Source organism: Schistocerca nitens, chromosome 8 (assembly GCF_023898315.1).
Source record: "Schistocerca nitens isolate TAMUIC-IGC-003100 chromosome 8, iqSchNite1.1, whole genome shotgun sequence".
Taxonomy (NCBI): Eukaryota; Metazoa; Arthropoda; class Insecta; order Orthoptera; family Acrididae; genus Schistocerca; species Schistocerca nitens.
This window is the reverse complement of record NC_064621.1, coordinates 368,148,464-368,170,645: the sequence shown is the minus strand read 5'-3', so window position 1 is coordinate 368,170,645 and position 22,182 is coordinate 368,148,464. Positions and strand designations below refer to the sequence as shown.

The 22,182-nt window shown below is 45.4% G+C and overlaps 1 protein-coding gene across 2 annotated transcripts in view; it reads left to right on the top strand.

Annotated features, from left to right (window-relative positions):
- LOC126198617 (cytochrome P450 4C1-like) overlaps positions 1-22,182 on the top strand; it is a 142,176-nt gene that overhangs the window by 104,550 nt on the left and 15,444 nt on the right. For both annotated transcript variants that reach the window (XM_049935072.1, XM_049935071.1), the window contains one exon: positions 21,622-21,801. In XM_049935072.1, coding sequence (XP_049791029.1) covers positions 21,622-21,801 — 180 coding nt within the window. The remainder of the gene's footprint in view (positions 1-21,621; positions 21,802-22,182) is intronic.

Genomic DNA, 22,182 nt, shown 5'->3' with positions numbered 1-22,182 from the left:
AATCTGTACATCGAGGAAGCAATGATGGAAATAAAAGAAAGGTTCAGGAGTGGAATTAAAATACAAGGTGAAAGGATATCAATGATACGATTCGCTGATGACATTGCTATCCTGAGTGAAAGTGAAGAAGAATTAAATGATCTGCTGAACGGAATGAACAGTCTAATGAGTACACAGTATGGTTTGAGAGTAAATCGGAGAAAGACGAAGGTAATAAGAAGTAGTAGAAATGAGAACAGCGAGAAACTTAACATCAGGATTGATGGTCACGAAGTCAATGAAGTTAAGGAATTCTGCTACCTAGGCAGTAAAATAACCAATGACGGACGGAGCAAGGAGGACATCAAAAGCAGACTCGCTATGGCAAAAAAGGCATTTCTGGCCAAGAGAAGTCTACTAATATCAAATACCGGCCTTAATTTGAGGAAGAAATTTCTGAGGATGTACGTCTGGAGTACAGCATTGTATGGTAGTGAAACATGGATCGTGGGAAAACCGGAACAGAAGAGAATCGAAGCATTTGAGATGTGGTGCTATAGACGAATGTTGAAAATTAGGTGGACTGATAAGGTAAGGAATGAGGAGGTTCTATGCAGAATCGGAGAGGAAAGGAATATGTGGAAAACACTGATAAGGAGAAGGGACAGGATGATAGGACATCTGCTAAGACATGAGGGAATGACTTCCATGGTACTAGAGGGAGCTGTAGAGGGCAAAAACTGTAGAGGAAGACAGAGATTGGAATACATCAAGCAAATAATTGAGGACGTAGGTTGCAAGTGCTACTCTGAGATGAAGAGGTTAGCACAGGAAAGGAATTCGTGGCGGGCCGCATCAAACCAGTCAGTAGACTGATGACAAAAAAAAAATTCTTTCTTCCATCGCTCCACAATCTAGGTTTTATGGCTTCGGCACCATTCCCCCGTTAAGGGTATTTGCATCATTAGTGAATGTTTTCGAAAGTCCAACTCGCCTAGAAATTTTCTGCTTGTGGGGCTTCCTTCGTGTCGTTTTATAATTGCCGTTCTCTTATTTTTTGTCGCTATTAATTTCAGTGACCGTCCGTCTCGATCAATCCTCAAACACTTTCATCTGCTTTGCGACTAAAATGGCGACATTTTTCTCATTTCCCTGTATACGGTATAACCAGACATTTCGACTACCCTCGTTACGGAAGCACCCACCATATATGGATCAACAGTTTGCCCACGTTCGACTTCACTAGCTCCGATATAACACACTCGCAACTACACAGAACTCTATTCTGACCACGAGTAACACTTGCAACGTACTAAGTACACTGGACAGGCACTGTTCGTGGTCAAATACAACAGTGTCACAGGCTGGCTTGGCTAGCATCTGCATTTAAAACCTCCATTTCCCGCGGTTTTTAAATATTTTTATTCACCTTCAGTATGCAATTGTTTGTACCTTGCCATGTTGTGGGGTTTTTATTGCCTCCATGATAAATGCTTTTCCCTTTATTGTGATGTTCTGCTAGTTATACGAAATATATATCTACTTGGGTTTAAGGACTCTCGGGTCGTAATCATGCAAAATAAATAAATAAAAAACAAGAAGTTCTTTTAGAATTCATTGATGCTCTTTGTACTCGACGCGTTGTCACCTCTTACACTCTATGGGTCATTAAAATGTAACACGAAATCGGCTCGTAACTTACTTGAATATGCAAACGATTAGCTTTCCAGTAGGTAGGAGTGACGCTATCTACATTATGTGTGCGAGGAATGGTTACGTAGCATCTTTTTAGATCAGAAATCTAATGTCATTGTTGATTGTATTATGCGTCATGTAAGAAAGATAAACGTCTACCACCACGATCGGAATTGGAGAGCTGCAAGGCCACGGCTTATCGAGACAGAAGTTTACCGTTCGTTCCACGATAATGTTGCTCGCGTTGGTCGGGACTAGTGGTGGGCAGGAAATCGCGTATCTGTTAGAAATCGCAGTGACTGAGAAGTCACAGATATCACAGTAGCAACTTTACAAAATCTAACTGCGATTTCAGTCACAGTTAGCAGTCGCAAGTAGTATTTCACATTCAAAGACGTGAGCCATCTATTGGTCGAATTTAGCACTGCTTTCTGCGATTTCAGTGACAAGTCGCAACTAAGAGTCGCAAGTAGCAACTAAAAAGCGCGGTTAACAGTGGCATCTGTTGGCCGAAGTTCGTACTACGTCCATCTCTGCAGTACGCTATGGAGTCTAACTGCGATTTCCGTGACAAGTCGCAACTAAGAGTCGCAAGTAGCAGCTAAAAAGCGCGGTTAACAGTGCCATCTGTGGGTCAAAGTTCGTACTACGCCCATCTCTGCGGTACGCTATGGAGTCTAACTGCGATTTCCGTGACAAGTCGCAACTAAGAGTCGCAAGTAGCAACTAAAAAGCGCAGTTAGCACTGCCATCTGTTGAGCAAAGTTCATACTACGCTATTCGCTACCGAGTCAAACTGCGATTTCTGTGACAAATCGCAACTAAGAGTCGCAAGTAGCAACTAAAAAGCGCAGTTAACATACTTTTCCTAGTGTCATCTGTTGACCGACGTACGTACTTCGTTATGAGAGCCTTGTTCCTCACGAGATCGATGTGCTGTGTGTGCATATGAAGGGCTTATTTCAATAGTGGTACAAGTCCATTTTTGTTAATTTTGAGATATAGAGTCGTAAAGTTAAATGAGCGCTGAAAAATCTGCAGTTGAGATACCAGAAATATTCAAGCATATGGCTTCTTGCTAGAGATGAACCTTTATTTATGTTTGTTTGGATCACTAATTTCAGAAGCATTATAGACAGAAAAGTGGAGGTAATGGACTTGTACCACTATTGAAATAAGCCTTTCATATTATATGACGACATGCACATTCAGCATCAGTTATGGTTGGTCAAATACTGCTGTGACTCTGAATGTATTATATTAATAAGAAGCAACATTGCCGTTTTCTCCTGAAAATATCAAGTAACGTAACAAATGTGTTTGATTCTGCTTCCAATATGACAGTTTTGGTTAATACTCCACATGCCTACAGGACTTTGCAATGTTAACACAGCAGAACTCAGACATCTGTATAAGTGTAGAGAAATGAAAACAGTCATATGAATGCCTCACTTTTGTTACGACACAGTTCAAGACTCGGGAGAAAAGTTTTACACCTGGTGTTCTACATGGCAACTTCACACACAAGAACTTTTTGCCGACACTACTACCACCTACATAAGTAAGCTTTTCCTGTGTTACTTTCAAGTAATGCACTTAAGCTATTCCTGATTTAACTGGAAGATCTGTACTTCCCACTTTCATATCAACAGCCTCAAAATGCATATTGTAGACTTCGGGATATGTTACAGGTCAGTGTCACACCAAGATTGTGGAGAAAGGGGGCGGGGGGGGGGGGGGCATGTCGCTCTCCAACAAGTGTTTACCAATAAGTAAGTGGCGGAAAATTATGGGTATAGGACGGCTTAAACATGTGGAAAATGAGATTTTTATTATTCACTCACTGTATTTGACATTTATTATTCCTTTAAAATCGCACAACAACTTCGATAAAACACAGCTTAATCATTCACACACTTATTTCACAATTGTTTCACTTTTAAACTGCAAATCCTCTAAGAGCTGTCTTGAATCTTCACGAGTCCCTCCCAACAGCCTTCATGTGGATAGATACGTACAGCAACCAGTAATCAGAGTCAGAACTGTGTCTGCAAAAACACAAGGATTATTAAACAATTTTTGCTGTCATTAATTACTAGAAGTACAATTGACAGAGTAGATTGCTAATATTTGCTATAATGAATATCACATTTGCAAGAACGATCTCACTGAAGTAATTAAGTCCATCGAAACGCTTAGAAACTAACCTCTCGTCTGACGAAAACGGTCTAAAGATGAAGTGGCAATTTCTTCTGATCTGTTGACAATGATATTTTCAGTTATCACTTTACTGAGTGACTGAAATGTAGTTCAGGTACCTGTGAACATAACAATATGTTAGAATTCATTTTCTAAATACGAACTATTACGGTACTGTACGGCTACTTACATATTAATTACACTATTAATAATTTCACAGTTGTTTCTTTAATACAAAATTAAAGCCAACGGAAGAAAAAACGTAAAACATACTTGCCAATGACAGGTTTGTTGCGATGCAATTTTCCGTGTTGACAGATGTAACTTTTTCATACAGTAGTAAGTCGCAGAAGTAGCAGGAGTCACAGAAATCGCAGAAGTAGCAGGAGTCACAGAAATCGCAGAAGTAGCAGGAGTCACAGAAATCGCAGAAGTAGCAGAAATCGCAGAAGTAGCAGAAGTAGCAGAAGTCACAGAAGTAGCAGAAATCGCGGAAGTAGCAGAAATCGCAGAAATAGCAGTGGCGGAGGGATACACGACCTATGTTCCTTAACTGCGACTCTTAACTGCGACAAATCGCAGTTAAGAATAACAGATACTGAAAAGTAGCATTCACAGAAATCACTGATATCGGAAAATCGCAGTTTAGCCCATCACTAGTCGGGACCCAAAGACTATCAAGCAAATATAGTATCTCTGGGTTCAGCAGGGCGGTACTCAGTGTCATGCAGGATCACAGCGGCCCCACGTGTCTAGCGCCCGAGAGGACAGCTCGGCTGTGCAGGGTGATACTGTCACATAGCTTGACTCAGGAAATTTTTGGAGCAAGACGAGTATCCACACAAAACGTGCTACAATCGCTGGAGCACCACAGACTGTTAGCCGAGCGACCCTTTGTTGCGGCAGAAAGAGTCTGCAGTTGCGCGCCTAACGACAACACTGAAATCACGTCGTCTTTTCTGAAAAGATCTGCTGCTACCTACAGTCACACGATGGATGTCCTCAAGAGTGGAGACTCTGAAGATAACGCACGTTGCCAGATTACATTCTTCATCACCATATGGGACATCACATGGCATGATGGTACGGAATACCACTGTATGCCCAACGTGATATGGGACATCACATGGAATGATGATACGGAATACCACTGGATGCACAACGTGATCACATCTAGTCCGCATAGCGAGTAGTTTGGACAAGGAAAATTAACATTTCTGATATGTTTGCGGCCAGCATCTGTGCTCTGTCTTAGAAGACAGAGCACTGTCGTCTCTGTAACGTTACCTGTCAACAAGAGAATACAAGGTTTACATAGAGAACACTGGCTTGTTTCCCTGACCATCATGTTCTCCAAATATCTCACCCACTGGAAACATGTGCTAGGCTGGTGAGAGACTGTCGCGCCACCATCCTCCGGCCACTATGCATGTGCAGCCTTGGCATAGAACTGAAGCAGCATGGAATGATGTAAAAAGCTCATCTCGTCTCGATATCCAGCGGGATTAGAGTCATTCTTGATGCCAGAAGTGCCCTCTCTGAGTAACAAATTTTGCACCTATAAGCGCTACAGATTTAATCAATCATTCTTTGCCTTCGCGCCACAACGACACAGGATCGCAATGGTTTATTAACAGATGATTAAGTTATGGGGTGGCCAGATTCCCTTCCTGTGATCACACCACTATCTCTCGGGAAGGAATATATGTATAACCCCCCCAGGGGCTCAGCATTCATTTGCTGAGTACGGGCTTGGCGACCCCGGGGTCCTGAGCTGCGGACTGGTCAGCGCCGCCAGTCTCGTGTCACCGTAACCTCCGGACATGCTTCAGCGACCACCGCATGGCGCGGCGGTGGAATGTTGTGTGCTGCGGGGAATGGTAATCTTGGCTTGACCGCCTGGATTGCGAGGAAGGTAAACCTCTATAAAAACCCCTCAATCTCAAGGTGTGCTGCGCGCCTATAAGATGCATGGCTGTTGGGGTGGAACAGTCGCAAGCGGGCAACCTCTGGGGCACCTGCCGCACCCCAGTTGTATAAGGCTTACCTAGGCACGCGGGGCTCTGTCTAGGTGGACTTCTAGTTCCCTAGCTGCTCGTGGGACCGAGATGGAACCCTCGAACTTTTATTCTTCTCCTGCCAGCGGAAAGGGTGGACCGCTGGTGGGTTCTAACACCCAATCCAACAAGCGGGCTTGTGTAGCCAGTCCTCCTGATTCAGGTAGTAGTAACAGAACGCATGCTGCTTCGCAGAATGTGTTTTTCATAATTAAAAGAAAAGATGGGAGTTTTGAAAAAGTTTCGCCATTTTATATACGGAAGGGCTTAGAAGGTATTGCTGGCACATTAAAATCTGTAAAGCGCTTGCGAAATGGCACCTTGTTGGTTGAAACATCTAGCTTCCAGCAAGTCCAGAACCTTCAGAAGGCACAATTTCTTGGGGAGTTTGCGATAGAGACTGAATTTCACAACACCTTGAACTACAGCAAGGGTGTTGTGACTTGCAGAGATCTCGTTGTCATTCCCCAAGACGAACTGAAGGCTGAATGGTCCCGGGAAGGAATTGTCGACGTGCAACACATTATGAAACGGGTGGATGGTGCTCTCATGAAGACTGACTCATTTATCCTTACATTTAACAGCTCCAAATTGCCAGAGCATGTGAAGGCAGGTCTCTTACGTCTCAGTGTACGGCCTTATTACCCCAACCCCATGCGGTGTTTTAAATGCCAACACTTTGGACACACTACTCTCGGCTGTAGAGGGGAAGCCACTTGCGGGAATTGTGGTAAAGCCGCCCATGAGGGAGTTGGTTGCTCCTCTCCTCCCAAGTGTGTCAACTGCTCTGGGGAGCACCCTGTGTGGAGTAGGGAATGCAGATTTTTCCTTGAGGAACGGAAGATCCAGGAACTAAAAACTACAAAACGCATCCCGTATGGTGAGGCGAAGAAAATCTACAAGTCCATGCAGCCGCCCACGTTCGCTGCTTCCTTTTCTTCTGTTCTCAAACAACCAGTCTTGAAAACCGATGCCGCTACACAAACGCAGGTTGCTACTGTCAGCACTAGCACCTGCGCTTGTCAATGTACGTGTGCTGCTGCCGTTCCTGTGAAGCCTGCTGCTCCCCCCCCCGGCCTTCTGACCAGGCCGTGGTAGCTGACATCATGGAACTTCCTGCCCCTTCCCGGGTCCAGTCTTGTGCACTGCCCAGCGCTACTACACCCCCTACTGCTTCTGAGGTTTTGGCTCCAATACCACCTCAGGCCAGAACATCGAAGCCAAAGACAAATATGAAGACTCGCCCACTAAAGGAGACTGCAGTTATACAGTCTCCTGATGTGGATGTCATTCTCTCTGACGTCTCTCTCGACTCCTCTTCTGAGGCGATGGAGGTTGATGTCAGACTGGGGCAATCATCTCGCCCCAAAACTGAGCCTCCACCTGTTGTGGGCTCTCCTCCCCGACAGAAAGTGAGAATGAAGGTACTCCCACCCTGATAGATGGCTCCCATTATACAGTGGAACATGAATGGATTCCGGGCACATGTGGAGGAACTGAACGTCCTAGCACGGCAACGCCACCTGTGCTTGTGTTTACAGGAAACGCATTTAAAACCATCTGATGCTCCTGTACTAAGGGGCTATACGTCATATCGCAAAGATGACCTGACTGGAGAAAGGGCCAAAGGCGGAGTCGCTGTGTTTGTCACTAATGACCACCACTCCTCTGCTCTCTCCCTGGATCCTGACCTGCAAGCAGTTGCAGTTGAAATTCATTCACCTCGGAGGCTTACCGTTTGCTCCCTTTATTTACCCCCTCTGGATGCAATGACCTTAGACGCTCTCACAGATCTTATCGACCAACTCCCCCGCCCATTTCTCCTCCTGGGAGACTTCAATGCCCATCATGTCCTGTGGGGCTCCACTTCTCTTTGCGCTCGAGGTCGAATTTTGGAGAGCCTCCTAACATCTCAAGTGTTGTGCATCCTCAACACAGGTACTCCGACTCATTTCTCTACTGCTACAGGGTCATTCTCAGCCATTGACCTATCTTTCTGCTCTCCAACCCTCACCGACTCTGTTCACTGGGAGGTCATTGACGACCTTCATTCCAGCGATCACTTCCCTATCCGCATTCATCTCCTGGATGGTGTATTGCTGGAGCAGCGGCCACCATCGTGGATGATTGGCAGGGCTAACTGGCCACTGTTCACTCGGTTGGCTGTCTTTGACCACCACAATAACGTACAGGAATGGGTGGATCACATCACGCTTGTGGTCCATCATGCTGCTGACCTGTCCATACCACAGTCTTCTGGCACTCTTAAGCGGCGCCTTGTGCCTTGGTGGACAGAAGAGTGCCGTTCAGCCATCCGGGACAGGCGTGCGGCTCTTCGCCGATTCAAATGCCGCCCAACAGCGGTCAATCTTACCGCCTTTCGAATCGCGAGACCCAGGGCACGCCGTGTCATTAAAGAGAGCAAGAAAAGGTCATGGCAGGAGTTCCTGGACTCCATCAACCGTTCCACTTGTTCCACAAGAGTATGGGAAGCCATCCGGAGGATTTCCGGTAAACATAGCCGTTTACCAATAGCTGCTGTCCTGAACCAGGGATGCCTCCAAAAGACACCCAGAGCCATTGCTCAGACGCTGGCAGAGCATTTTGCACAAAGTACTGCCACTGCAAATCAGGATCCAGCGTTTCGTCGCTACCGTGCGACTGTCGAAAGAGCGACCTTGGACTTTCGGTCGAACAGTTCTGAGGCCTACAATTCCCCTTTCTCCATGTGGGAACTTGAATCGGCACTTGCTGAGACTTCTGACACTGCACCAGGTTACGACCGCATCCGGTACTCCATGCTTCGACATCTGCCAGCGGCGTCAAAGGAAATCCTCCTCGAATGTTTTAATCTCATATGGCAGACAGGAGTGTTCCCCACCTCGTGGAGGGAGGCAATTCTCATCCCTCTCCTCAAACCAGGAAAGGACCGCACATGTCCCGGTAGTTATCGTAGTATCGCCTTGACAAGCTGTGTCGGAAAGACCCTGGAACGGATGGTTAACCGGCGTCTGGTCTGGCTGTTAGAGACCAGACAGCTCCTTAGCCGCTTTCAGTGTGGATTCCAAAAATATCGGTCCACGGTCGACAACCTGACCGGCCGGCCGAAGTGGCCGTGCGGTTAAAGGCGCTGCAGTCTGGAACCGCAAGACCGCTACGGTGGCAGGTTCGAATCCTGCCTCGGGCATGGATGTTTGTGATGTCCTTAGGTTAGTTAGGTTTAACTAGTTCTAAGTTCTAGGGGACTAATGACCTCAGCAGTTGAGTCCCATAGTGCTCAGAGCCATTTGAACCATTTTTTTTTGACAACCTGACCCTCCTAGAGGCGGCTGTTCAGCAGGCTTTTCTCCGTCAGCATCACTGTATCGGTATCTTCTTTGATATCAGTAAGGCATATGATACTACTTGGAGACACTGTATTCTTGCACAAATGCATCAATGGGGCTTTCGTGGCCGCCTCCCGATTTTCATTCGGTCTTTCCTGTCTCAGCGGTTTTTTCGGACCCGCGTTGGTAACACACTGTCTGATCGCTTTGGGCAAGAGAACGGTGTCCCCCAGGGCAGTGTTTTAAGCGTTAACCTCTTTGCCATAGCCATCAACAGTATAACGTCTACAGTGAGGAGTCCAGTACAGTGCTCCTTGTTTGTAGACGACTTTGCTGTTTTCTGTTCCTCCTCCAGTGTTGCAACCGTGAGCCGTCAGTTGCAGCTAACAGTGCGGCGGTTAGAGGAGTGGGCTGCAAAGACGGGTTTTCGGTTTTCTGCCCATAAGTGTGTTTGTGTTCATTTCAATCGTTCTCGTCATCTTTTTACTTTGCCTGCCTTGCATATGGGGGATACTGTCCTACATTTTAGAGACACAGTGCGGTTTCTGGGCCTAATTTTTGACTCCAGGTTGTCATGGCTGCCACACCTACGTGACTTGAAAGCCAGAACGCTGAAGGCACTGAACATCCTCAAGTGCCTCAGCCACAGGTCTTTGGGCGCGGACAGGGCGCGTCTCCTATAGTTTTATGGAGCTTTTGTGCGTTCACGGCTGGACTATGGGTGCACAGTATATGGGTCAGCGAGGCCATCTTATTTGCGGATCCTTGACGCTGTTCACCATGCTGGGATCCGACTGGCCACGGGTGCTTATCGGACCAGTTCCGTACCCAGCCTCTGTGCTGAGTCTGGCGAACCGCCACTTACCATCCGGCAGCAGCTCCTGCTGGTGCGCCAGGCTTGTAAGTTTCTTGCAGGTCCCAGATCGCCTGCTCACCATCTTGTTGCCCATCCACCTCTGGACCGCATTTTTCCCGCCGTCCCCGGGCTACGTTGTCGTTTGGGATCCGTGTGCAACGTGTACTAGAGTCCCTCGGTGTGGAGTCTGTACAACCCCAAATCCAAGGTTTTAACCGCCTGCCACCCTGGTTACTGAAGAGGCCCGGAGTGATTTTAGATTTATTGCAGTACAAGAGAGATTGCACTCATGCCACCGTTTTTAATACAGCATTTTCTGTCATTTTATCTGAGCACCACGACTATGTAGCTGTTTTTCGGATGGGTCGAAACAAGGTGATTCTGTTGGTTGCTCAGTTGTTTTTCCATATCGTGTCCTTAAGGTCCGACTGCTTCAGACTTTTACTGTCTTTGATGCAGAATTGTTTGCGATCTTGCGGGCACTGGAGCACATGAGACATTCTTCCTCTCCTAAATTTCTTGTTGTTGTTGTTGTGGTCTTCAGTCCTGAGACTGGTTTGATGCAGCTCTCCATGCTACTCTATCCTGTGCAAACTTCTTCATCTCCCAGTACCTACTGCAACCTACATCCTTCTGAATCTGCTTAGTGTATGCATCTCTTGGTCTCCCCCTACGATTTTTACCCTCCACGCTGCCCTCCAATACTAAATTGGTGATCCCTTGATGCCTCAGAACATGTCCTATCAACCGATCCCTTCTTCTGGTCAAGTTGTGCCACAAACTCCTCTTCTCCCCAATCCTATTCAGTACCTCCTCATTAGTTATGTGATCTACCCATCTAATCTTCAGCATTCTTCTGTAGCACCACATTTCGAAAGCTTCTGTTCTCTTCTTGTCCAAACTATTTATCGTCCATGTTTCACTTCCATACATGGCTACACTCCATACAAATACTTTCAGAAAAGACTTCCTGACACTTAAATCTATACTCGATGTTAACAAATTTCTCTTCTTCAGCAACGCTTTCCTTGCCATTGCCAGTCTACATTTTATATCCTCTCTACTTCGACCATCATCAGTTATTTTGCTCCCCAAATAGCAAAACTCCTTTACTACTTTAATTTTGTCATTTCCTAATCTAATTTCCTCAGCATCACCGGACTTAATTCGACTACATTCCATTATCCTCGTTTTGCTTTTGTTGATGTTCATCTTATATCCTCCTTTCAAGACACTATCCATTCCGTTCAACTGCTCTTCCAAGTCCTTTGCTGTCTCTGACAGAATTACAATGTCATCGGCGAACCTCAAAGTTTTTATTTCTTCTCCATGGATTTTAATACCTACTCCGAATTTTTCTTTTGTTTCCTTTACTGCTTGCTCAATATACAGATTGAACAACATCGGGGAGAGGCTACAACCCTGTCTCACTCCCTTCCCAACCACTGCTTCCCTTTCATGTCCCTCGACTCTTATAACAGCCATCCGGTTCCTCTACAAATTGTAAATATCCTTTCGCTCCCTTTATTTTACCCCTGCCACCATCAGAATTTGAAAGAGAGTATTCCATTCAACATTGTCAAAAGCTTTCTCTAAGTCTACAAATGCTAGAAACGTAGGTTTGCCTTTTCTTAATCTAGCTTCTAAAATAAGTCGTAGGGTCAGTATTGCCTCACGTGTTCCCATATTTCTACGGAATCCAAACTGATCTTCCCCAAGGTCGGCTTTTACCAGTTTTTCCATTCGTCTGTAAAGAATTCGCGTTAGTATTTTGCAGCCGTCACTTATTAAACTGATAGTTCGGTAATTTTCACATGTGTCAACACCTGCTTTCTTTGGGATTGGAATTATTATATTCTTCTTGAAGTCTGAGGGTATTTCGCCTGTTTCATACATCTTGCTTACCAGATGGTAGAGTATCGTCAGGGCTGGCTCTCCCAAAGCCGTCAGTAGTTCCAATGGAATGTTGTCTACTCCGGGGGCCTTGTTTCGACTCAGGTCTTTCAGTGCTCTGTCAAATTCTTCACGCAGTATCGTATCTCCCATTTCATCTTCATCTACATCCTCTTCCATTTCCATAATATTGTCCTCAAGTACATCGCCCTTGTATAGACCCTCTATATACTCCTTCCACCTTTCTGCTTTCCCTTCTTTGCTTAGAACTGGGTTTCCATCTGAGCTCTTGATGTTCATACAAGTGGTTCTCTTATCTCCAAAGGTCTCTTTAATTTTCCTGTAGGCAGTATCTATCTTACCCCTAGTGAGATAAGCCTCTACATCCTTACATTTGTCCTCTAGCCATCCCTGCTTAGCCATTTTGCACTTCCTGTCGATCTCATTTTTGAGACGTTTGTATTCCTTTTTGCCTGCTTCATTTACTGCATTTTTATATTTTCTCCTTTCATCAATTAAATTCAATATTTCTTCTGTTACCCAAGGATTTCTACTAGCCCTCGTCTTTTTACCTACTTGATCCTCTGCTGCCTTCACTACTTCATCCCTCAACGCTACCCATTCTTCTTCTACTGTATTTCTTTCCCCCATTCCCGTCAATTGTTCCCTTATGCTCTCCCTGAAACTCTGTACAACCTCTGGTTCTTTCAGTTTATCCAGGTCCCATCTCCTTAAATTCCCACCTTTTTGCAGTTTCTTCAGTTTTAATCTACAGGTCATAACCAATAGATTGTGGTCAGAGTCCACATCTGCCCCTGGAAATGTCTTACAATTTAAAACCTGGTTCCTAAATCTCTGTCTTACCATTATATCATCTATCTGATACCTTTTAGTATCTCCAGGGTTCTTCCATGTATACAACCTTCTATCATGATTCTTAAACCAAGTATTAGCTATGATTAAGTTGTGCTCTGTGCAAAATTCTACCAGGCGGCTTCCTCTTTCATTTCTTAGCCCCAATCCATATTCACCTACTACGTTTCCTTCTCTCCCTTTCCCTACACTCGAATTCCAGTCACCCATCACTATTAAATTTTCGTCTCCCTTCACTATCTGAATAATTTCTTTTATTTCATCATACATTTCTTCAATTTCTTCGTCATCTGCAGAGCTAGTTGGCATATAAACTTGTACTACTGTAGTAGGTGTGGGCTTCGTATCTATCTTGGCCACAATAATGCGTTCACTAAGCTGTTTGTAGTAGCTTACCCGCATTCCTATTTTCCTATTCATTATTAAACCTACTCCTGCATTACCCCTATTTGACTTTGTGTTTATAACCCTGTAGTCACCTGACCAGAAGTCTTGTTCCTCCTTCCACCGAACTTCACTAATTCCCACTATATCTAACTTTAACCTATCCATTTCCCTTTTCAAATTTTCTAACCTACCTGCCCGATTAAGGGACCTGACATTCCACGCTCCGATCCGTAGAACGCCAGTTTTCTTTCTCCTGATAACGACATCCTCTTGTCTGTTCCGATTCACTCAGTGCCCTTCACTCATTGCAACGTTTGTATCCGGCAGACAAAATTGTCCAGACCATCCAGGATGCCCTCCTCCGACTACAGTGACTGGGGAAGGTTGTAGCTTTCTGCTGGGTTCCGGGGCATGTTGGCATTGCTGGGAATGAAAGGGCAGATCTCGCAGTGAAGGAGGCGTGTCTCGCCCCACAAGTATCTCCGTGTGCTATCCCCTTGCACGCACTCACCTCGCTGTTGAGCTCACTTTTCATGCGTCGGTGGGAGGATAAGTGGCTGGAAGTGACTGACAATAAGCTCCGTATAGTCAAGCCCACAACGCGTGTGTGGTGTACTTCCTTTCAGCCCCATCGACGGGACGAGGTTCTCCTCACTCGGCTTCGAATAGGCCACAGCCCTATGACGCACGGCTTCCTGCTCCGGCGAGAGGACCCTCCAATTTGTGGTGCTTGCGGCGTCCAGGTCACTGTGCGCCACGTTTTATTGGATTGCGTTTTATTTTCTGACCAGCGGGTCGCGGCTGACTTGCCAGCGGACCTGCCATCTCTTTTAGGCAACACTCGGACGAATGTGGTTAAAGTTTTAAAGTTCTGTGCCCTGTCAAATGTTTTTACAAAGATTTTAGGGAGAGGATTTTAATTGCTCACTGTGTGACAAGCTCGCCCAAATTTTATGTAAGTGGCCAGCCAATAACAATTTCCTGTGACATTCTTGTTGCTATGTTTCCCCTTTCCTTAGGTTTTACTTTCTTATGTAGCATTTTCCTTCTTTTCCTGCTTTCTTTGAGTGTGTGCTTTAGTTTTCTTAGGTCTGTCCACATTCGTTCCTTTTAATGTGTTGAGCGCCCATAAGCCCCAACACACCACCACCACCACTAAATGTACAACAACTGTCTGCGTATAGTGTTATTTTTGTGAAAGAGAGCGAGAGGTTACTAAATGTTTGCGAATGGTGTAACTGATGTGGGACTTGGGTACCAGCCCGGAATTCACGTACTTGGATGTGGGAAACTGCCTAAAACTTCATCCAGGCTGTCTGGCACACCGGCCCTCGTCGTTGATCCCTGGGCGCACATCCTCGTCTCAGAAGTGGCGCTTTAACACGCACAGCTATACGGGTGGTTTAGTCAAATATTGCCGCCCGCTGTGGGCGAGAGGTTCTAGGCGCTTCAGTCCGGAACCACGAGGCTGCTAAGGTCGCAGGTTCGAATCCTGCCTCGGGCATGCATGTGTGTGATGTCCTTAGGTTAGTTAGGTTTAAGTAGTTCTAAGTCTAGGGGACTGATGACCACAGATCTTAAGTTCAAATGGTTCAAATGGCTCTGAGCACTATGGGACTCAACATCTGAGGTCATCAGTCCCCTAGAACTTAGAACTACTTAAACCTAACTAAACTAAGGACATCACACACATCCATGCCCGAGGCAGGATTCTAACCTGCGACCGTAGCGGTCGCGCGGTTCCAGAATGAAGCGCCTTGAACCGCTCGGCCACACTGGCCGGCAGATGTTAAGTCCCATAGTGCTTAGAGCCATTTAATCAAATATTCTTATTATCATACAATATACGGACCATTAGTAATAGGGGTAAGATGTACCATTTTAACGGCCAGCAGTGCATCTGCTGTCAGGGTTTGGAACTCTTGTTCGCTGTACACTGACAGAGTGGAGGGCTTCAATAAACTTGTATCAAAAAATCATGCTCCAGTAAGCTGGTGCCATTTGAATCCACAGGTATGCCATTACGCCTTAACGTTGTTGTTGTTGTGGTCTTCAGTCCTGAGACTCGTTTGACGCAGCTCTCCATGCTACTCTATCCTGTGCAAGCTTCTTCATCTCCCAGTACCTACTGCAACCTACATCCTTCTGAATCTGCTTAGTGTATTGATCTCTTGGTCTCCCTCTACGATTTTTACCCTCCACGCTGCCCTCCAATGCTAAATTTGTGATCCATTGATGCCTCAAAACATGTCCTACCAACCGATCCCTTCTTCTAGTCAAGTTGTGCCACAAACTTCTCTTCTCCCCAATCCTATTCAATACCTCCTCATTAGTTACGTGATTTACCCACCTTATCTTCAGCATTCTTCTGTAGCACCACATTTCGAAAGCTTCGATTCTCTTCTTGTCCAAACTGATTATCGTCCATGTTTCACTTCCATACATGGCTACACTCCATACAAATACTTTCAGAAACGACTTCCTGACACTTAAATCTATACTCGATGTTAACAAATTTCTCTTCTTCAGAAACGATTTCCTTGCCATTGCCAGTCTACATTTTATATCCTCTCTACTTCGACCATCATCAGTTATTTTACTCCCTAAATAGCAAAACTCCTTTACTACTTTAAGTGTCTCATTTCCTAATCTAATCCCCTCAGCATCACCCGATTTAATTTGACTACATTCCATTATCCTCGTTTTGCTTTTGTTGATGTTCATCTTATATCCTCCTTTCAAGATAACTATAAAGGAAAAATTGAGACGACAGAATAGGTGTGAATGCGGACTTCCAGATAGGAAGCTTTATGGTTTCCCATTGGTTCGCTGCGGCTGATATTCCGCTGGACTTTAGCAGTGTCAGTCATTGGAAATCTGAAAGCCTTGCATCTTCCATTCTCAGTTCCTTAATCTGCGAAGACATGTCACACGTAAATCGTTTACACGAACATGGAGGGGCGTAGCAAATTTGATGGACATCTCTAACATGACGGTGCGATTGTGGGGTTTTAATGAGTTCACTGTAGGGAAAGCTTGGTATTGAGGGGTTACCTAAAGAAAATCTATAAAAAATCTTCGGATACTGTAGTAAATATATTATTTTCAGTGTAATTTGTCTTCTGTACTTCACTATAGTAGACACAGAAGTCATAAATTTCATTGTTAATGACTATTTGAAAACCGAAACTTGTATCACCGGCCCAGTCAAGGTGACTGGTTTCTTTCTTTGGGCCAGACAGCTTCCGTGAATAGCTTAGAGTGTAATACCTGTTAAACACTATACACTTATAAACAAGTGTCAACATAATTCTTCAGGCTTTCCCGGTGAGGCGTTGTCATGTTGATTAATCGAGTTTCTGCCGGTTATTCGCGTCTTTCCTGCACGATATCTCAACTGTGTGACTCGCAGTCTTCTTCAGGTGCTGTCCGATACTGATTCCAGTGAGGAACGAGTCCGGTATTTATGCCTACGTTGTGCTAGGCGTTCCCTCTGCGGTCCGCGCCGCGTCTGGCGCTCTGTCCGTGGTGTGCGCCGACCACGAGCAACGGCTGTAGCGTTTTATTCTAGCAGCAGCTGTTCCGAACGCTGTGCGCGCACTTTGTGGTTATTATCCGTTGTCAATATAGCTGAGTTAAGTTCTGAATCGCGTTCAAGCTCTGCTAGACGCCTTATCCTCCGATTGTCGTCATTTGAGTCCTTCTGTGAATTAGGATCTTCTGTTACAATGGTGTGCCGTGTTAAGCGTTCCGTCCGAAGTTCTTGCCCCTAGGAGCGGCTGCAGTGTTATTTTCAGGTCGATTGTGTTCAGATTGTCGCTCGAGACTCGGAAGAACGTCCTCAGATATTGTGTCCGTTGTCTAAGCTACGTACTTTGTTACAAGTACTGGGCTATTATCTCTAATTCCATCTTTATACTTGTGTGCCTTGGGATCAGGATGTTGCCTACATTGCGTCTTCAGAAGATCGAGTGCTGGGTTCCAATCCGAGCTCAGCTGGAAACCGGCGACCTTAATCTCAATAAACTCTTTGATGAAGCTGTCCCAGTATCTCGGTGTTTTTCGGCATTCGCTGACTTGGTTGCCTGTCTCAGTCTGGTGTGTCTTTGGTGCTCTTTGCACCTGATGTCAACGGTCCTGGTCGTCTGGCCGATGTATGCCGTCCCACATTCACATGGTACGTGGTAAACGTCCTGTTTCTGTAGACGCAGGTCATCCTTCACACTCCCTATCAGAGCCTTAATCATGGTGGTGGATGGAACACGCTTTTAATCTTATGCTTGAGGTGAATTCTGCTAATTTTGGCAGATATCGGCCCAACATATGGCAAACGTGCAACCTTTTGCGTTCCTTCTTGTATCTCTTCAGGAACCTTTGGTGGGGAAACAGGGCGCACTGTCTTTTGAACATCTCGATAAGAGTCTCCATTTTTGTAGAACATAGAGTGTAGATGTTCTATCTCCGTCGCCAAATTACCCAGATCTGACAGAGTTCGTGCCCGGTGAACCAGTGTTCTGAGAACACCGTTTTTCTGTGTGGGGTGGTGGCAACTGCTGGCTGCAGGTACAAGTCGGTGTGAGTGGGTTTGTGATACACACCGTGACTGAAGGTACCATCTCCCTTCCTCTTAACTAATTCATTTAGGAAAGGAAGTAGTCCATCCTTCTCCAGTTCCAAGGTGAATTTAATGTTAAGGTGGCGTGAGTTTAGATGATCCAAGTAAACATCGAGCTTTTCCCTCCCATAGGGCGCCGGCCGGGGTGGCCGAGCGGTTCTAGGCGCTACAGTCTGGAACCGCGCGACCGCTACGGTCGCAGGTTCGAATCCTGCCTCGGGCATGGATGTGTGTGATGTCCTTAGGTTAGTTAGGTTAAAGTAGTTCTAAGTTCTATGGGACTGATGACCTCATCAGTTAAGTCCCATGGTGCTCAGAGCCATTTGAGCCAGCCTCCCATGGAGCCATATGACACAGGTGTCATCCACGTATGAATACTTGTCGCCCCTATTTGTTAGATATTATTTACATTAGAAAATCACAATTATGAAGAAATTTGGCTTCCAGTGGGTTCTTTGCGTGAACGAAGTTCTGACTCCATTCTGACTCCATTGTGAAGCGACTGGAATTTTGAAAAAAGCTGGACTGTGTCCATGTCATACATTTTCATTGCAAGATTTTTCGAAATAAATACCTTCTCTTGACGGCTTAGTGCTTCCTTAATGACAATAAAATCTGCGTAATTTGATAGGATCCGTCGACCTGTACTCGTAAACTGTTGCTCGACGCTTCTTACATTTTTGCTAAGAAAGTAGCATCCCACTTTATCAAATTATGAAATTTCTTTTTTTCCCTTACAACGTCCTTCACCCCATTGTCAAGTTTCTCGCTATAGTATAGAATAATGGATGATTCAATTTGGGAAAATGGGAAGACATTAAAATCTTCATTAAAACAATGTATGTAAGTGCATTCTTTAATGGACTGCAATTCCCTTTGCCAACAAAAATCTTCAATACTGGATGTGTAGCGACATGCTGAAATTACTTCCGTATCTTAAATTGCAGTACAAATAAATTTCAAATAAGAACTTGAAATATATAAGAATATGTAACTGATTATCGTGTTTTAATTTACTTTTAACATCTTCAAAATCAAACTAAATATAAGACTGCAAATAACAGTCCGACACGTTCAACACTCTATGTATCTGGCCTATTCTACACTGACGAGAAAAAAAGGACTTTTGCGAGATAAACGAAAGTTGGCAAGCATGTTTCTATATATGAAAGATGAAGTCTTTTCAAATTTCGCGCCAGTCACATAAGAGTGGCGCTATCAGCACCACCACGAGGATGCATATCAAGTTTGCTTCAGATACGCGCTGCAACGGTTCTGAGTGTCACTAGTTACCTTTCAGATTCGACGTAGTGAAGTGATGTTAGTTGAGACGACGCCATTATCAACAGCTCACTGACAAGGGGAGGCCGCCAATTGTAAAATTCAGATTCGATTCATACTGCGCATAATAAAATCTCATGGTCAGAGGTGTAATGTGGCAAAGCACCAAGATGCATTTCTCAGCCGTTGTCGAGAAAATCGACAGTTAAAAGAAACCGTTGCAGTTAAATACTCTCTACGATATATATATATATATATTTCCCGGCAATCAGTTGCAACAATTATGCATATAATAAGTTGTTGAAAGTCGTTTGTCGTGGAAAAACTGGCGACTTCGAACACATCATTATGTTTCCCGCAAACAAAGTTGTATTTCACAAATGTTATTAATTGTCTTCATAATGTTAACCACGTATAGTTAACGGAAGACGTAGAAACGATATTCCGGAACGAATACGTATAGCGTAAGTCAAACGTCCGAATTAGAATAGAGACCCCACGAACACAAACTTGCTGTGGCACGTATGAAATATAAACTCCGTTACTCGCTCGTTACACTTGAAGGACAGATGTTGAATGGGCCGAAACGAGCCGCCGCATAACAGCGTAGTTGCGTGCTAACTTCGAAAGAAGGTAGATGCGGTCCCTAGCGCAACTTAAAACATCGTCGAAAATCAGTGCGGACGGGAGAGCTTTGGTACACCCTGTTAAACAACGGAAAAATGGAGGCGGTACGCCCGCATCTCGTGGTCGTGCGGTAGCGTTCTCGCTTCCCACGCCCGGGTTCCCGGGTTCGATTCCCGGCGGGGTCAGGCGGTACAATTGGAGAGCGATCCGCCTTCACCAACATGCATAAGCAATTCGGATTACGAACGCGAGCGCTTACCGCTGCGCCACGACGCTGTAGAAAACTATTAATCGTAGAGAGTATTTCACCGCAACGGTTTCTTTTAACTGTCGATTTTCTCGACAACGGCTGAGAAGTGCATCTTGGTGCTATGCCACATTACACCTCTGGCCATGAGCTTTTATTATGCGCAGTATGAATCGAATCTGAATTTTACAATTGGCGGCCTCCCCTTGTGAGTTAGAACGAGGTCGTGTAATACGACTACAAGAAGGCGGTCGTTCCGCGATATTGCAGAAGGACTTGACAGGAATATAACCACTATACATGACCGCTGGCAGCGATGGTCACGGGAAGATACGGTCGCAGGAATACCGGGCTACGGACGACCATGTGGCATTGCCGAGAGGGAAGACCATCGTGTTCTGCGTATGGCTGTGGTGCATCGTTCTGCGTCTGCAGCAGGAATTCGAGCAGCAGTTGGCACCACAGTGACATAACGAACTGTTACAAATTGGTTACTTCAAGGACAGCTCCGACCCAGAAGACACGTAGCGTGCATTCCGCTGATCCAAAACCATAGCCATTTGCTACTTAACGTGGTATCAAGCGAGAGCTCCTTCGAGGGCGGAGTGGAGGTCGGTTGTGTTTTCTGATGAAAGTTGGTTCTGCTTCGGTGCCAGTGATGGCTGTACGTTGGTTAGGAGGAGGCCAGATCAACGCCTACAACCAATTTTTCTGCGACCTACACCCACTGAACATACAGCTAGAGTTATGCTCTGGGGTGCAATTTCGTATGACAGCGGGATCACTCTCGCGATTATTCCACACAAACTGACTGCAAGTTTGCACTTGAATCTGTGATTCGACTTGTGGTGCAGCCATTCACAAACATTATTCCAGATGGTGTTTTCCAACAGGATAACGCTCGCCTACATACTGCAGATCTGTCTTCAATCGAGCACATATGGGACTTCAAATGGCTCTAAGCACTATGGGACTCAACTTCTGAGGTCATTAGTCCCCTAGAACTTAGAACTACTTAAACCTAAATAACCTAAGGACATCACACACATCCATGCCCGAGGCAGGATTCGAACCTGCGACCGTAGCAGTCGTGCGGTTCCGGACTGAGCGCCTAGAACCGCTAGACCACCGCGGTCGGCTATGGGACTTCATCTGGCGGCAACTTCAGCGTCAGTCACAGACAGCATTACCCGTTCCTGTATTGACCGACTAAGTGTAACAGTCATGGAACTCCAGGCCACTAAGTGATATCCGACACGCGTACGACACAATGCATGCACGTTTGCATGCCAGCATTCAACATTGAGGCGGTTACATGGGTTATTAATGTAACAGTATTTGGCATTTGCAATAGCTTTCCTGACGTTTACGTTAAAATGTGAACACTTAACGATTACAGATCTGTGAATAGATGGCGGGAAAATACACATTTCTCGACATGGAGCGTTTTTTCCGTGTGTCTGTCTTCTGGGCTGCACCATAACAAAAAAAAAAAAAAAATGGCAAATCTGCCGATGGTCTGCTGCTTCACTCAAGAGTCCATGTATAAATGAGTGGTTACAAAGAGGTCCCTTCTTGCATCACAGGTGGCTACAAGCTGCCAGAGGGCGTGATGCTGGTCCTGCATGTCTACGAGAGTCACCGCGACCCCAAATACTGGCCGGACCCGGAGCGCTTCGACCCGGACAACTTCCTGCCGGAGAGGGTGCAAGGCAGGCACCCCTTCGCCTACGTGCCCTTCAGCGGTGGACCCCGCAGCTGCATAGGTGAGGCGTGCTGATATCCTTACAGGTGAAAAACCTGTGATCCATAAAATCATTCGTAGGCATAGTTTTTGGAGTCAGCATATAGATGCACGGAACAGAACATCCGTCGTCGACACGTACTAACGAACATGGAAGGCATCACACCATAAACACCGCACCTCTCCCTCAGTGGTAATTTACCCTAGTGCTAAGCGGTGTAGCTACCCTACGTACCTCGCACAGCCATTAAAATAATTTCTTTGTCGTTCTAGAAAATTCCTGGGAACCAATCAAAATTAAAGATGGCTGGGATTAAATAGAACGTATTACAGAAGAGATTACATTTTATTTTCATATAATCAATAATTATTATTTTCATATAATTAATTCATATAATTAATT